At 40.4% G+C, this 18686-nt stretch overlaps 1 protein-coding gene across 4 annotated transcripts in view; it reads right to left on the bottom strand.

The window, feature by feature from the left end:
- The window catches only part of LOC118280338 (copper-transporting ATPase 1), an 82423-nt gene that overhangs the window by 58067 nt on the left and 5670 nt on the right, over positions 1 to 18686 (bottom strand). For 2 of the 4 annotated variants that reach the window (XM_050701841.1, XM_050701845.1), the window contains exon 3: positions 14180 to 14213. In XM_050701841.1, coding sequence (XP_050557798.1) covers positions 14180 to 14213 — 34 coding nt within the window. Of the gene's footprint in view, positions 1 to 8696; positions 8884 to 14179; positions 14214 to 18686 lie in introns of those variants that run through there. The other 2 variants (XM_050701843.1, XM_050701844.1) reach the window with 1 other exon arrangement.

The raw sequence follows: 18686 nt of genomic DNA, 5'->3' as shown, positions 1-18686 counted from the left end.
CCCTATGGGAGACAGACGTATGTATGTATGAGGTTTTTGCGCACGATTGTAAGTTGAAATACTTGAAACAAGTAAGTCACGTGTGTTTTGCACACCGCTTTCCATTTCCACCAGATGTGTGTGTCGGTTCCAAACTAATTTATTTAAATAAGCACTTTAGTATTAATGATAATAAGATGTGCATGGTTCCGTACCTGTGTTCCTATCATCGATATCATTTTCAGCAAGCGTGGTTATTTATGCTCAATCAGCTTACGACTTATCATTGGATGATTTTCTCCCCTCAAATAAAGGTAGGTACATCAGAGAATAACCAATCTCAGTTAAAAATCTTAGAATTCTTTTATATAATCATCCAATGACTTCTCCCGCCTCGGGCGAGGGAGGAATTGACGAGACACAACGAAACACAACGCAAGCGTTGTTTCTGCTCGTGTCAGACTCTTCCTGACTAAACACCACCCCGTTCCTACTCTTGCTTTTCTAGCCAGAGACCTGATAACACGCTAAGCAGTACGCGGCTTCGGAAAACTCAAAGTCAAATCACTTAAGTATTCCAATAGATACTTTTGAAATGTCAACAGATAAAGAAATAAATAATAGTCTGTCAGTCTGTCCGTCAGCGAAACTAGGTGCTCGTTCCAAAGTGTATCTTCGAATGGACTTAGGATAGAGATCGATTTTACCGCTGGATGCAGGTCGCTTCCAACCGGCCTATCTGGAAGTCATTGGGGGAGGCCTATGTTCAGCAGTGGACGTCTTGTGGCTGATATGATGATGATGATTCATTCCTGCTCTAGTCGGGTCTTTCGATACCCACAGGGAGAGCAGCGGTGGTACCAAATGTATTCCACTCTACAGTCATTGCTTACGGAATCCTAAAAATTTGGTACAAATTACACACATACGAACAATTGTACCAATAGAATTCAATTGTTTTGTCTTGTCCAAATATGAAATTAAAATGGAATTTGTATTGTATGTATGTTAATAATATGATTAACAAGATAATACATATTTCTCATAATGAAATAGACACAGCTGTTTACGGTGTAACGTTTTCTTTTTAAAAATTTTCGTTTTATTTGCGTACTTGGTCTGTAGTCTTTTGTTTGGGAATAGCCTTGGGATATAACGTTTTAAAATCGTTTTTCTGTAGTTAATTTGAGTTAAAACATAAAAGAGATGTATAGAATTAGTATTATGTGTCTTCTACCACGAAATCTCACATAGTTGAAGCAATCGAAACAATGTAACCGAGAATTGTATTGTGAATATGATTGAAAAAGAGTAACCTATGGAGTTTCTTGCTCGTTCTTCTCCATAGGAATCTACACTTTGGAACGAGCAAATAGATCAACTAGAGGACTGACCGATAGACAGACGTTATTAATATTATTATATTTGCTTTGACGTTCAAAAGTGCCTTCCTGGTCTATTTGAAATACATAATTTTGACTTTTTTGACTTTCGGTTGACTCGATCACATAGAAAACATTACATACATACATTACCTCACGCCTGGCAAAGACTATGGATATATGTATAGAAAACTGATATGAAATAACATTTCTTTCTTTATGGTATACTAGCGACCCACACCTTCGCATGGGTGCAATGGTGATATATTAATTATTATGCATGTATTATACATATAAACCTTCCTCTTGAATCAATCTAAACCCTTCAATCATTAATATAAACCACATCAAAATCCGTTGCGTAGTTTTAAGCGTAGCGTTTTAAAGATTTAAGCGTACTAGGGACAGGTTATACCACCACAGATGGGGCCCAGTAGGGCTGATGCCTGATCCGGAGCTGTGGACTAGCTAGCGGGTTTACCGGGGATCCGGTTCGAAAAGCAGGAGTAGGTACGGGGTAGTTTTAGTTAGTAAGTGTCTGACACTCCTTCTCGCCTCGCTCAAGGCGAGAGAAGATATTGGATGATTTTCCCCCTTCAAAAAAAAGGGACAGAGAAAGCGACTTGGTATAAGCCGGTGAACGAGCAGAGCAGACGGATCACCTCGATTACCGACTTATACCATAAAAAACAGTTATTAGTTTTAGATGTACTAGAGGGTGAATGTGTTGCCATCTTGCCGTACACCAAGTACAATGATGATGACTTAAGGTAAGCGTCCACGTGCCTGTGCACGCATCGCACGCATTCCGTATGACATCATCAGTACGCATCGTATGTTGGCAGTGCCAATGAAGTGGTCCGTACGATGCGGATCAGTGGGCGCAGTTGTATGAGTTTCTATACAAGACAAACTAAAATCCGTTGCGTGCGATGCGTACGATGCAGGCACGTGGACGCTTACTTTTATCGTTCATAGACGTACCTAACTAATAAAACATATCGGTGACCGATTTTCAGTCACATTGTAACTACAAGATAACGTTTATTGCTACTTTTACAGTTTAACAATATTCTGAGAATTAAACCATTGAAGTAACCGACTTTATTGAACCAATAATAATTGGTTTTTATAAGTACGGCAATTGGATTGAAATAAAATTTCTTTTTATGTCACCTATTGTAAAGATATGAAGTACTTTCCCATATAGGTTCCTAATCCGTGCAGCCAGGGAATGGAACAATCTGCCGGCTTCTATCTTTCCTGAGAAATACAACCCGGGTCTTTTCAAGGTCAGAGTGAATAGGTACTTTCTAAGTCTGTGTGCTCCATCCTCGGCCACATCTTCGCTTCGCCGTCCTGGTATCAATACACAATATTTATGTGTACACATATTTTAGTACCAAAAATAATGTTTTTTTTTTTTTTATTTCTGGTCCGCGATCTTTTTTTATGGGACAAGCCCGCCACAACCTCCCATTCCGCTACAACTCCTGTACACCAGGATCTACAGTAGATACAAACATGCAAATACTGGAACACTGAAGTCCGGCCCGTCCCAGGGACATGAATGACTGTCTTGGATCCCGCAACGAAACAAATCAGAAGATGTTATTAGAGGGGAAGAAAAAAGAAATCCGCGATCGGTCTAAAATGCTCTCGTGATCGACCGGTCGATCGCGATCGACCTGTTGGCTACCCCTGGTATAAACATTTATCAATCCCGAATCTTCTACACATCCAAACTGCCTCCCATTCTTTATTCAAAGTATGATGCCAGTTTCTATGAAATCCTAGTCCCACCTTCCGCGCGCGCCTCAAGGAGCCATCAGACCACCACAGATGGGGCCCAGTAGGGCTGATGCCTGATCCGGAGCTGCGGACTACGTAGCGGGTTTACCCGGGCTCCGGCTCGAAAAGCAGGAGTAGGAACGGGGTGGTTTTTTAGTCAGTAAGAGTCTGACACTCCCTCTCACCTCGCCCAAGGCGAGAGAAGACATTGGATGATTTTTCCCCATCAAAAAAAACCTTCCAATAGCTATGTGTGTTACATCATTGGATAGGTAATTTTGAGCTGAATAAAAGTTACTATGGCGCCAAGTTCCAAATCTTACGCCCGAATACTGAAACGCTACTCAATTTTAAGTTGCACTTAAATATCGTGCTATCTCTGTCATTTCCAAAGAATTTGTAGAGACAGAACTATTCTTGAGCGCGTCTTAAAATTGAGTGACGTTTGAGTATTTGACCATTAGTGCGTTCAGAATTATTTTTACGTCATAATTGCATTTTTACTACTATAACTAACTACTCACAGACGTAATTCCCAACTTATACATCATTCATAAAACCCACCTCAACATCATCATAGTCTTAGGTTTTTTGAATAAAAACCAGTTCCGTGAGAAACACATAATATTTACTTTAATATAGTTCGGTTTTCCTCAAGTTAAACTTAGATATCAACATACTATATGTATCTATACTAATATTATAAAGCTGAAGAGTTTCTTTGTTTGTTTGTTTGAACGCGCTTATCTCCAGAACTACTGGTCCGATTTGAATAACTATTTGTGTGTGGAATAGTGCATTTATCGAGGAAGGCTATAGGCTATAAAACATCAGGCTATGACCAATAGGAGCCAAGCAGAGCGGGTGAAACCACTAGTATGTTATATATCTGTATGTGTTATTGCATTATGTCATTGTATATCAGTTTGACTAATATCATAAGTACATAGTATAAAACAAAGTCGCTTACCGCTGTCTGTCGCTCTGTATGCTTAGATCTTTAAAATTGCGAGACGGATTTTGATGCAGTTTTTTTTGTTGATAGAGTTATTTTAGAGGACAGTTTTACATATATGTGTATTTAACATATGCCAAAAAAGTAGTATAGACTTATATAGCATAAAAAATGGTTTCTCTATTTTTTAATGGTAAGTATAAGCCGGTAAACGAGCAGAAGGATCACCTGGCGGTAAGCAATCTCCACCGCCCGTGGACAACCGAAACACCAAATGCGTTACAAGTGTACCTATTGCTGGTCTTTTGGGAGCTAGGAGTTTAAGGGTTGTTGGGGAATTAGGGATTGAGAAGGGAGATAATTGGGCCTCCGATAACCTTACTCACAGAACATAACACAAGGCAAGCGTTGTTTAACGTCCGTTTTTTGTGAGGCCGTGAAATTACTGAACTTTTGATAATAATTTTAAGATACTGTGTCTTTTAAGTGTATATATCTTGGTATCTTAGGACCATTCAAGAATTTGGCGTCAACCAAATAAAAATATTTAACAGAGGTGCATCGAGACCTGTTCTGGGACACTAAATGCATAAATACCATCGTTTATAAACCCAAAACAAACATACAAAACATAATTTTAAAGACATCCGATCCGATATGTATATTTAGCATTTTATCGTTGCAATCCTTTTCAAAGATAAATCGAGAGGATTTCGATTGGGTCTTGAGATTTGGTCAAATATTATTTGCATCTTGACTTTAATATTTTTTGTAAAATAATATAAGATTTGGGTTCATTGTGCCCACATCACACATCAACAGCCTTTAAGTGTCCTCTGCTGACCAAATCCTCTTCTCACACGGAGAAGGTTTGAGCATTAATCACCACGCTTGCTCAATGCGGGTGGGCATTGTTCCCGGTGTATGGTAAATAAGTGGGCGAGTCGAGAGGGAGTGTCAGACTCTTACTGACTAAAGACCACCCGTTCTTACTCCTGCTTTTCGAACCGGAGCCACGGTAACCGAACACGGTGGCGTTTCTCGTACTTGTCGAAAGAATAATCCTGTCTGACAACTTTGCACATTTTGTATAGGGTAATTTAGTATTTTTTTCAACTTTTACTCAACTTAACGCCTTTTTATCCCCGAAGGGGTAGGCAGAGGTGCACATTACGGCACATAATGCCGCTATACAATGTACACCCGCTTTTCACCATTTGTGTTATAAGTCCCATGTAATAGGGGGTGAGCCTATTGCCATATACTGGGCATGATTCCAGACTCCGTGCTACCGTCGCCATCATTTATTAATGGGTGAGCCTATTGCCATATACCAGTCACAATGCTGACTCTCGGTTAACTACTACTGGGAATTTACAAAACACCTCGTAAGTAAACAATCTTGCATTAATATCTACAGATATTATTTACCTTGACACGATATAATATTAAGATACGAATCAGTCAATTATGAAAGTAATTACTTAGGTGATTAGAATTCTAATTGCTTAAGTGAGTTTGTGTGTATGTTTGTTACTCAATAACGTCAAAACTGCTGAAGGGATTGGTGTGAAATTTGGAACAGGGGTAGATTATGGTCTGGAATAACACATAGGCTACTTTATATACGACTGGAACGGGAGCAAAGCCGTTGACAGAGGTTAGTCTTATTAATATCGTAAATGCAAAAGTTTATGTGTTTCTATGAATTTTAGTTACTCAATAACGTCAAAACTGCTGAAGGGATTGAGATGAAATTTAGAATAGGGGTAGAGTTTAAGGTTTTGAATAACACATAGTCTATTATACATATATAGAACTCATAATAAATAAATATGTTATCAATTTAAAGCACAAACGTTTTAATAAGTCTTTTAAAACGTGTTATTGTTTAAAAACAATTTCAAATTGGAATCAGTAGTTCCGGAGATTAACGCGTGCTAGTAACTAATAACTGCTGGACAAGAGGTCTCGATTTCCATTCCCGGGTCGGCCAAAATATTACTAGGCTTTTCAGTACTAACACGGAGTCTGGAAATGTGCCCAGTATATGACAACAGGCTCACCACCTACTACATGGGACTTATAACACAAAACGGTGAAAAGTTGATATACATTGTATAGCGGCATTACGTGCCGTAAAAGCACATCTGCCTACGCCTTCGGGGATAAAAGGCGTGACGTTGTGAGTAATTAATAAATACTACACAGTAATACAGAGTTGATAGTTGCTTTCTATTGAAATTAGAAGTATTGCTATTGTTTGGTGTTAAAACAATTGATGTCGATCATTCATCGACTACTGAGTATGTAGCAAATAGTTGCATCTACCTACTGGATCATTGGTTGTAGGTGCTACTGGCGAATAGGGAGACCAGATTATGTTTTTTTTTTTTGAGAGGGGAAAATCTTCCAATGACTTCTCCCACCTTGGGCGAGGCAAGACACTCCCGTCAGATTCTACTGACTAAAAACCACTTCGCTCCTACTTCTGCCCTTCGAGCCGGAGCCCCGGTAAACCCGTTAGGTAGTCCGCAGCTCCGGATCAGGCATCAGCCCTACTGGGCCCCATCTGTGGTGGTGTGATGGCTTTTTGAGGCGTGTGCAGAACGTGAAGCGCCGCACAACTTTTTCTGATAAGCCTGATCTTTTAGGATGCTATGCTACGTTGCTATGGATGGTACGCATAGTTTAGTAATGGTGGAAACGAAATCAGCTAAGCTATATTTTTTATATGGAAAGGTGCGTGCTATAGATGCTTCCCTACTATCGATACATCGCATACTCGAGCTGCGCATCTTCCTCGCACAGCTACATAGCTTAATATCAGTGGAAATGGTCATATAGTTTCACAGCTTAGCTATTACATCTTCGCAGCATAGCTACATAGCACATCTCTAGTCACCACAGTCAGAGCCACCTTTAGTCGGTTGTTTCAACCACCACGGCAACAAATAAATATTCTACTTAGTACGACACACGAATCCATAATTACGCATTTTAAATTGATAAGACATATTAAATATCACCATGGAATAACTCGATCAATTAGTCTTATTTACACCCGCTCTGCTTGGAACCTATTGGTTATAGCATGATGTTTTATAGCCTATAGCCTTCCTCGATAAATGCGCTATCTAACACAAAATGAATTATTCAAATCGTAGCAGCAGTTCCAAAAGCGCGTTCAAACAAAAAAACTCTTCAGCTTTATAACGCAAAAAAAAAAGTATTCACGCCTTTTATGCCCGAAGGGGTAGGCAAAGGTGCACACAATACGGCAAGTAATGCCGCTATACAATGTCATCATTTGTGTTATAAGCACCATGTAATCGGGGGTGAGCCTATTGCCATATACTGGACACAATTCCAGACTCCGTGCTACTACTGAGACATTTTCGAAAAACCGAAAAATGCCCAGTAATACTTTGCCCGACCCGGGAATCGAACCCGAGACCCCTTGTCCGGCAGTCGCACTTGGTCTTCAGCTTTATAGTATTAAGTATAGTATAGAAGTATAGATTAGTTACAATGTTATCAAACAGTGAAAATAGAGCGTAATCAGTTACCGCATCCATTTCGCGATCACGAAGCGATTTATTCTCTAATACTTGTTAACTTTCACTTAACCGCGGCAGAAATAAGATCCGAGTTTGTTTCGATGTTCCTTCTCAAAGTTTGATCGGTCGACGTTTGGCCGCTATCTCACCTGATGGTAAGTGATGATGTGGCCTACGATGGAGCACGTCTGCCCATAAGCAACCTATTCACTCGGGCTTTGAAGACACCCAGGTTGTACCCATCAGGAAACACAGACTCCGGCAAGGAGTTCCACTCCCTAGCAGTTCGCACAAGGAAGCTTGAAGCGAAGCGCTTCGTGCGAGTGGGTGGGATATCTAGAATAGATCTAGAGTAGTCGGATAGGAAATGTCTTACCTATATAGCCTTTTTTAAGGGGAGAAAATCATCCAATGACTTCTCCCGCCGTGGGCGAGGCGAGAGGGAGTGTCAGACTCTTACTGACTAAAAACCACCCCGTTCCTACTCTTGCGTTTTGAGCCGGAGCCCAGGTAAACCCGCTAGGTAGTCCGCAGCTCCGGATGTAGCTTAATTTTAAAATATAGACGTGTAAAAGTGTTTTTAGTAGACTATTTGCAGAAATAAATATCATTGCATTCCATTAAAGACACTATTTATATTATCTGTACAAATATAAAAATCAATTGCTGTTCGTTAGTCTCGCTAAAACTCGAGAACGGATGGACTGATTTGGCTAATTTTGGTCTTAAATTATTTGTAGAAGTCCAGGGAAGGTTTAAAACGCGAGCAAAAATGTTTAAGGCAATACGAAGTTTGCCGGGCCAACTAGTTATTTCTACAATTTTACCTATGTCAAAAACTTTAGTTAAATATTTGAACCATATTTTTTTTTCAAAATACACTAAACAAAACACTTTATTTATAAACCAAAAAAAAAAAAACAGCATGTCCAACACACAACATAGACACACACGCGAAAAAAAACTAGACCAAATTTTTTCAAACCCGAAAAAAACATAAAAATTTCGTATAAAAAAACACAAACACACCGTATTTAAATAACGAAATCTATCTTTCTCTTAAATGCACAACACTGTTTTCGAATAACACGAAATATAGACGAAAAATTAGAGCATTTTCGTTTTCGAAAGTCGGCCCGTAGTAATTCGGGCTTGCGCGATCACTTTCGCCGCATCACGTGTGACGCACGGCAGCCGCGAACGAACACTGCCGTCAAATCAACAAGATACCTCAATGAAGAGGTATAGTGATGCGCGCTAGTTTCAAGTGGGTGGTTATCGATAGATTTTGTACAATGTAACCAAGAATTGTATTGTAATCTGATTGAAAAAGAGTAACCTATGGAGTTTCTTGCTCGTTCTTCTCCATAGGAATCTACACTTTGGAACGAGCAAATAGAGCAACTAGAGGACTGACCGACAGACAGACGTTATTAATATTATTATATTTGCTTTGACGTTCAAAACTGCCTTCCTGGTCTATTAGAAATAAATAATTTTGACTTTGACTTTTTTTAAGAGTGTGTTATAAGTTGTTTTGTCTTGTTGAATGTGATGGTGATTTGTTTTATGTTGTTGTTTAGTAACCAGATACCAATTAAGAAGTTATTTCATTGAACTAAGAAGGTGGTCGATCGAAGATCGTAGCTCTTGTTCATTTATTTTTATAAACATCCACCCGCATATACTCCAGTTCACCGTGATCATAGCGCTTGCAACAGTGCCAAAGTATCGGAAACTCACCAGTGATCATGTCAGTTTGAAAACTTATATTTATTTTTAGTTGTCTAAACTTACATAAAAATAAAAGTACTAGCTCGTACCTTATTAATCAGAAAATAAAAGGCGCAATGTTAATACAAGGTTAAAATATTTTTAACCACAGTTTTTTAACAAGGTTAAAACATTTTTTGCCATAAAGGGTTTTTAACCAAATACAGTCCTTAAACACATAGTAATAGCGGATTAAAAAATGTTTAAACATCGATAAAAAGCTCAGCTCTTGAATCGAAAACAGAAGTAAAAGTAAGTTACCTAACCAAGTGATCTGTAACGGTACGCAGCCAAAGGAGAAAACTTGTATGTACATTACTTCTGATATTTTAATGTTTAAATGTCATTTTGCAAAGAACCTGTTTATTGACTATATCTTGTATTGCTTTAAAATATAGCTTCAAAATGAAACATTGGGACGAACTAAGTGTAGGTTCGCCATGCTTCGGCATGCTGAGCCGGTTCGACCGGAGTGATACCACGGCCAAGCACAAAACCGACGTGAAACAACGCTTGCGTTGTTTAAGTGCGGTTAGCGGAGGCTCAATTACCCCCCTTCCCAAGCCCCGATTCCCCAACAACTCTTAAATTCCTAACCGCCAAAAGGCAGGCAACGCACTTGTAACGCCTCTGGTATTTTAAGTGTCCATGGGCGGCGGCGATTGCTTACCATCAGGTGATCCGACTGCTCATTTATTCTTATTATAGTGAAAATATGCTTATAAGAACTAATAACACAATTCCATATGTAACGTGATTCCAACGTGAGATATACTAGAGAAACCTAAAAACAACAATTTACACAATCCCAAACAAAAATTACAACCAAACCACACAAAATCTATCGACAACACAATAATCGACATCAAAAACTATCGACATACAGCCCAACACTAAACAGATTACGCTACTTAGATCATAGTACCACAATGCAACCAATGGAATATGGACTCTAAACACTAGACAACAAGGTTTATTATCAAGTGTTGAACAAAGACAATCATTTTACTCGCCTCGTCTCGCTCAATGATAAAGATTCCTGACGGATTTGTAAGTAAATGTATAACGACTTGTTCTATAAAGGGGTAGGCAGAAGTCCACATACAGTATGGAGATCACTCATATGATTTAAATGAAACTACAAGTAGTACTCGTCCACAGAAGCGTAATACTACTAAATATTTCAACGAAAACCGAAATTCTCAAACAAAATAAATAATTTAATTAATCATGTATTAAATTCTGTATGAACAGCTCCATGTTCCTTGACCACAGTAGAGCTGTAATGTTGTAGGTTGTCTAGGAATGTTACGGACATGCGGCGCGGCTGTTATAATGCCGTATTTGTAAAGAGTGTTCAAATTAGCTCAAAGAGAATAATGTACTTTTTGGCTTACCTACTGGGCCTATTTCGCTCATTTTTCGTATATCATCAGCCAAGATGATAACAAATATGTGGTTTAAATTAAGTCATAAGAGGTTTCTCCATACGTTATGTAATGTATAACACACTTTTCAACATTTGTGTTATAAGTTCCATGTAATAGGGGGTGAGCCTATTGCCATATACTGGACACAACTACAGACTTTTCGCAGTTCACTCTGCCTATACCCTTCGAGAAATAACAAGACTACTATAAATTCAAGTTACGTAAGCGATTTTTTGTTCCTCAACAAAAAATGTGAACTTCCTTGACGAAAAACCCAACGGTACCTACTAGAATCAATCCTGTAATCGTAATGTGTACTTAAGAAACCGCAGAAAGAGAAAAATATAATGTCACCACCGCCACTCTTCATGTGGGTATCATATACCCGAGTAAGAAGTGACTACACATTTGACAGAGACCGGGCAGCAGCGCTCTCTGATAGATCTCTTTTAAACTGTGAATACTAGACGTGGAAATTACCTCAGGGAAGACAGTGGCACAGTGGTCACGTGCTGCTGTGCAACTTGCACAGTGAGGCTAATGGAAGACGCACGTCTTCCAAGGATGCACCGTAACAGGGGTTGCACCATGGGGGCTCCGGAGCAGGTCTATTAGAGGACCCGGTGCCCCTTACAGGTGTTGAGGGTGGCCACCGGGGTGGTTTTAGTAAGGTAAAAATTCCCATACTCCTTAGTCTTTTATTCCCAGAAAGCTAGGCGCCTTTTGATATTCCCCCCGACATCAAAAAAAAAGCGTGGAAATTATGGCATGACAGCCGAGGAACCACATGATCCATCAGTCCACTAAGTCACTATCACAGTCTTGATCATAATGATGAGAAGAAAGCATGTATTTTGAGTGAAACTAAGATTAAATGATGATAGGTGCCTACTATAATTTGCATAGCAATATACAAGTGTAGCGTCAATAACGTTGCTATTATAATTGCATCAGGCGCCTTGCAGTTAATCATAATAAAAATCTCATGATCAAAGTCAAAGTCAAAGCATTTATTTAAATTAATCCTAAATTAGGCACTTTTGAAACGTCAAATTGAATAGTCCGTCAGTGAAGCTAGGCGCTCGTTCCAAAGTGTTGCTTCGAATGGAGAAGAACGAGCAAGAAACTCCATCGATTTCTATCATGATGGCCAGTCTGTCTAACTAGACTAGTCCACTACGCAGGAGATATTATAGTGCACAAGTGTGTGTGCAAACACAGGTCTGTGCACTCTCTGTTCCCTCACTCTCTGAACCCGATGGGACGGCAGACCGACACGACCGGAGTCAGGTCAGGCGCAGGACCAACGGCTTTACTTGCTAACTAAGATATGGGGGTGAAACACCGCCGAAATACCTGACTCCGGAATAATAATGGTAATTTTGCTCAGATAACCACTGCGCCTATCAATCAGTGCAGTGCAATTAATTACAAAGATAACGATTGCTATGTTATTTTAATCAGGTGCCACATAAACTTATAAGTTGGTAGTATTGATCGTTTGGCCGCTATCTCACCTGATGGTAAGTGATGATGCGGCCTACGGTGAAGCACGTCTGCCCATAAGCAACCTATTCACTCGGGCCTTGAAGACACCCAGGTTATACTCAGGAAACACGCACGCCGCCGCCCATGGACACTTAAAACACCAGGGACATTACAAGTGCGTTACCGGCCTTTTGGGGGTTAGGAAATTAAGGTTTGTTGGGGAATCAGGGTTGGGAAGATTGAGAAGGGGGTAATTGGGCCTCCGGTAACCTCACTCACACAACGCAAGCGTTGTTTTACGTCGGTTTTCTACTCGGCCGTGGTATCACTCCGGTCGAGCCGGCCCAGCAGTGCCGAAGCATGGCTCTCCCACACTTAAAGCCTCCTCCTCATTATAATGCGTTTTCCAATGCCGATGAGGACTGTTGCTAAGCGACCAATAAGTACCTATTAAGTATATATGTATATCAAAGAATTAGTTATCTATCACAGACCGATAGTTTCGCTTCACTTACACACAATAATTCGATAACATTACTGTATCAATATCGAGTGCAATTATAACAATAATTAATTAAATAATTATACATCGGTAATGTCTATTGTTTTAGGTTCCAACATACATACATACATAACCTGCCTCCCATGGGGGTACGCAGAGATAATGGAACGCCAATTGCTACGAATCTTACACACCTCTTTCGCTTCATCAACAGTCATCAGTATTTTCATGTATGCTCGTTGGTTAAAGGTACTTTTAATTTGGCCCTTCTTTAATATATCGCCAATCTGGTCGCTATATGTCCGTCTAGGGCGCCCTCTACCGACGGATATAATTAAACAGCTTTCATCCATCCTTTCTACGTGTCCAAACCATCATAACAGTCGCTTTGCAATCCTTGTCACTACATCGTCCTTCAATCCAGAAGAAGGAAGAGTATAGATGGTACCAAATTACATTTGTTGTTGAAAAATGCACTTTAATGGCTTACCTACTGGGCCTATTTCACTCATTTTTCGTATATCGTCAGCCAAGATGATAACAAATATGTGGTTTATAAGAGGTTTCCCCATGCGGTATATTAGCACACTGCCTTTCTGTATATAAAAGCTATTACATAATATACACACGTATTTGTCACACGAGTGTGTTATTAAAATAATAGTTGTAATAGAAATAACTAACTAATAAAACAATAATATAATATGTGTGCATGTGTCTTAAATGCATCTAAAACCACATTTAAGTGTGGGAGAGCCATGCTTCGGCACTGCTGGGCCGGCTCGACCGGAGTGATACCACGGCCGAGCAGAAAACCGACGTGAAACAACCACAGCGTTGTGTGAGTGAGGTTAGCGGACGCCCAATTATCCCCCGTTCTTAAAACCCCGATTCTCCAACAAACCTTAAAATCCTAATCCCTAAAGGGCTGAAGAGGCTGGCACTGCACTTGTAATGCCTCTGGTGTTTTGGATGTCCATGGGCGGCGGCTATTGCTTACCATCAGGTGATCCGTCACGGCAGCACCAGCGTCGCTCGAGTTGTGCGTTGCTTTTTTTAAAGGTTGAAACTTCGTATAGATTGTTAACGGTAAAGAAATTAGACGAAGGAGATAGTTATTGTTAACAGTTAGAAATTAAACAAAAATAATACTTATGATCTACGCCGCACTAATCTACTCTATGGTTAATTAATCCAGTCTTTAGCAATTGTTTTCAAAACAAAATCGTTACTAAGGAATAGTTGTTGATATGTCTCAGTGCACGGTAGTAGTCTACACTAGATTGACCTATCTTTGTTAGATCAAATAAAGTACTTACGCAGGAGTTTTCTCCAGCATCTCCGTTGTTTCAACTGCAAAGAGAAAACATTTTTATAAATAACATATTTTCTAAAAATACAACAAGCAACGTCACGCTTTTTATCCCCGAAGGGGTAGGCAGAGGTGCACATTATGGCACGTAATGCCGCTATACAATGTACACCCCACTTTTCACCATTTGTGTTATAAGTCCCATGTAATAGGGGTGAGCCTATTGCCATATACTAGGCACAATTCCAGGCTCCGTGCTACTACTGAGAAATTTTCGAAAACCCGAAAAAGCCCAGCAATATTTTGCCCGACCCGGGAATTGAACCCGAGACCCCTTGTCCGGCAGTCGCACTTGCGACCACTCGACTAACGAGGCAGTCACAATTGTGTAAAACCCGCAAAAGTGCCTAGAAAGAAGAAAGTTCGCGAGCGGACACAGTGAGTTTTGTGTGTCGAGAATTGAATCGAGTTACAAGTGATACAAGTGACAATGGTAGCGGTGTCAGCAAAAAACTAACTAGAAAGAGGGTAGACCGATTTGTGTGCTCTTAAACATCCACCCATATAAGTATTTCAGTTCATCCGTGATCATGGCACTTGCAACAGTGCCGAAATATCGGAAACTTGTAAACATAAATAAACATGGTAAATATGCCGTCTCAAGTTCTAATGACAGTGGTGTTAGTGACCATGTCAGTTTAAAAACTTATATAAAACGTTACACACAGACGTCTCCTTTTTATGTGGGGTTCGAGTGTCGGGTACCAGAGATGTGCTATGTAGCTATGCTACGAAGATGTAATAGCTAAGCTGTGAATCTATGTGACCGTTTCCACTGATATTAAGTTATGTAGCTGTGCGAGGAAGATGCGCAGCTCAAGTATGCGATGTATCGATAGTAGGGAAACCATCCATAGCACGCATCTTTACATATAAAAAACAAAGCTTAGCTGAGTCCGTTTCAACCAAGGTTAAGCTATGTGTACCAATGAATATGATTGGTGGAAGGCAAACGCATCCACAGCAACGTAGCATAGCACATGAGACGTAAGAAGAGTAATGGCACAACCAATTTTTGATAGCTACAATGATGAAAAATTGGACAATGACTGCACAGTTGGCGCGGTGGCTGGGCAACTGACCGCCGTGCAACGTGTAGCGGGTTCGATTCCAGCACGGAGCAACTCTTTGTGTGATCCATATCGAAACCTATTTATTTATCTTCATTTAATTCATTAATTTTTGTTCACGAAAGTTCGCAATAAATAGAATTGTAGTATGCAATCTGCGAAGTTTTTTCGTTCGTTCGTTGAATTAGAGTAAGCCCCCAGGCATCAGCCTTACAGCCGCAAAAAGACAGTGGCGCCATCTCGCGAACAAAACACCGCAGGCGGAAAACTAGTTAGGTATATAATAATCAACTTATAAAACAAGAGGTCAATGTGTCATATCATATAAACGAAGCGCAAATTATGACTGTGTGCGCATGCACATAAATGTGTCTCATTTTAATTTATCAGATTGAATTGCAGTGGGAATGAGTTGTTAATGTTTATTGAAGTGTTATAAACATAATTTTATATTATAACGCCAGTAACTAGGAAAGGGGTAGGTAGAGACATAAGTTAGACATATTTCTCGACAATAATGTGTTTTCAATGTTTTCCTTCGTCGTTTCTAAGGTGTCTAAATAACCATAGAACATTTTTAATTCAAATAGACCAGAAGGCACTTTTGAACGACAAATCAAATATTACAACAATCAAAAATATGTCTGTCGGTCAGTTCTCTAGTTGCTCTATTTGCTCGTTGTAAGTGTAGATTCCTATGGAGAATAACGAGCAAGAAACTCAATAGGTTACTATTTTTCAATCAGATTCACAATACAATTCTTTGACTGTACGATTGGCGCGGTAGCTGTAACTGGCTGCCGTGCAACGTGTAACGGGTTCCGCACGAAGCAACTCTTTGTGTGATCCACAAATTGTTGTTCCGGATCTGGGTGTCATGTGTATGTGAACTTGTATGTTTGTTTACGCACCCACGACACAGGAGAGAATCCTAGTTTGGGGCAACGGTTTTTTTTTAAATGTACAATTCTCGGTTACATTGTTTCGTTGGTTCAAAATTTCCACGACTGAGCTCTATCTTCAGTGACCGGTAACCAAGCAACTACTTAATCATGCATACTTAATTACCTAGATATCTGTTACGTAACCTTCGGATATCGACAGCGGATGTTATTTTGCACGCTGCAACAACATAGTATCTATCTATGTACCTACAGACATAAGCCATGTCGTAACATCACATCAACAGCCTATAAGTGTCCACTACTGACCAAAGGCCTCTTCTCACACGGAGAAGGTTTGAGCATTAATCACTACGCTTACTCAATGCGGGTTGGCGATTTCGAAGCAGTGGATTGTCACTGTTGATATCGAATGTGGATGAAAGGAAGAGGACGAGCAAAAACAGATTATTTTATGGTAACTATAAGCCGGTAAACGAGCAGACGGATCACCTGATGGTAAGCAATCGCCACCGCCCATGAACACTTGAAACACCAGAGGCGTTACAAGTGCGTTGCCGGCCTTTTGGGGGTTAGGAATAAGGATTGTTGGGGAATCGGGAATTGGGAAGGGGGGTAATTGGGCCTCCGGTAACCTCACTCACACAACGCAAGCGTTATTTCACGTCAGTTTTCTGCTCGGCCGTGGTATCACTCCGGTCGAGCCGGCCCAGCAGTGCCGGCATGGCTCTCCCACATTTTCACTCAGTGGTGGATATTAAAGAGACCTTTTGGGGGTAAGGAATTTCAGGCGAATCGGGAATTGGGAAAATTGAGAAGGGGCGTAATTCAGCCTTTGATAACCTCACTCACACAGCAAAACACAACGCAAGCGCTGTTTCACGTCGATTTTCTGCTCGGCCGTGGTATCACTCCGGTCGAGCCGGCCCAGCAGTGCCGAAGCATGGCTCTCCCACACTTAAAGTTAAGTTCGCCGGGTTTGTTAGTAATATATGTATAATTATGAACAAACTTACATACACTTACACAAAATAAAAGATGTATAGATAGTGTCAGGAATGTTAACAGTTACATAAGAGAAAGCAATGTATGAATGATATGTAAACAGGACAAGTATGTAAGGAGCGTAACAGGTGGCGTTCTGTAGCGTCTACCGTAGGACAAAGGTGGGATCTGAAGACTACATGAAACCAGTATAACCTGACCGTAGAATGTGGTAAATTACCATGCAAAGGGAGACCATGGTAAATTGGTTTATGTTGGTATCTCTAGTATATCGTTTGCAAAACCATTGTTAATGTGGGCGGATGTTATTAGGCATGCAATAATAATTATAATCTATGTTAGTAATGTATCAATATCAAGAGTACGTGACAGCTCATTACTGGACTATGAGGATGTTTCCACACCAATCGATGGTGGAATGGATTGGTCGATGTCGATCGATAGATTCCAGCCGGAATATAATAAATCTACCGACCGCTGCCATCGACCGGCAGTCGATCGATTAGTAAGTCGACCGGTATCCGTCGATCAATTAAAGCTACCACACCAATAATGAATGTCAATCGATGTCGATCGATGGCATCGATGGACTATCGATCGATAGGTGCAGTAACACCCTGAGCCTCCTTTTTTTAAGGGGGTGAATCATCCAATGACTTCTCCCGCCTTGGGTGAGGCGAGAGAATGTCAGACTCTTACTGACTGAAAAGCGTCCCGTTCCTACTCCTGCTTTTCGAGTAAACCCGCTAGGTAGTCCACAGTTTCGAATCGCTATGAGCCTCATAACTAATAGTGCTTTTCCACTACGTTGCTGTGGATGCGTTTGGCTTCCACCACCATATTTATTGGTACACATATCTTAGCGTTGGTGGAAACGAACTCAGCTTTTTATATGGAAAAATACGTACTATGGATGGCTTCCCTACTATCGATACATCGCATACTCGAGCTGCGCATCTTCCTCGCATAGCTACATAACTTAGTATCAGTGGAAACGGTCACATAGTTTCACAGCTTAGCTATAACAACTTCGTAGCATAGCTACATAGCACATCTCTGGTGGAAAAACACCATTATTCTCGTCATTATGTTTTTATATGACGTCATATACCTATTGGTAAGTCTGTTTTTTCCCTACGCGTCACGAGATTATGACACCCAAAACAAACTAATTTTAATTATTATGTTATCGGCTTACTCACGTAACTGTTTGACGAGGAACTCGACTAGTTTCAAGCCATGCTAGAGGCATAAATATGAATTCATGAGCAGCATTCCGCGACACACAAGCTACGTTGCTACTCAGCCGATAACATAATAATTAATTTAGTATGTCTCACGAAAGACATACAAAATTTTGAATTGACTGCACGGTTGGTGCAGTGGCTGGACCGGCTGCCGCGCAACGTGTAGCGGGTTCGATTCCCGCACGGAGCAACTCTTTGTGTGATCCACAAATTGTTGTTCCGGATCTGAG

The sequence above is a fragment of the Spodoptera frugiperda genome, chromosome 21, assembly GCF_023101765.2.
Source record: "Spodoptera frugiperda isolate SF20-4 chromosome 21, AGI-APGP_CSIRO_Sfru_2.0, whole genome shotgun sequence".
NCBI classification, from domain to species: domain Eukaryota; kingdom Metazoa; phylum Arthropoda; class Insecta; order Lepidoptera; family Noctuidae; genus Spodoptera; species Spodoptera frugiperda.
The sequence above is the reverse complement of the archived record's forward strand: the minus strand, read 5'-3'. Positions and strand labels throughout refer to the sequence as shown.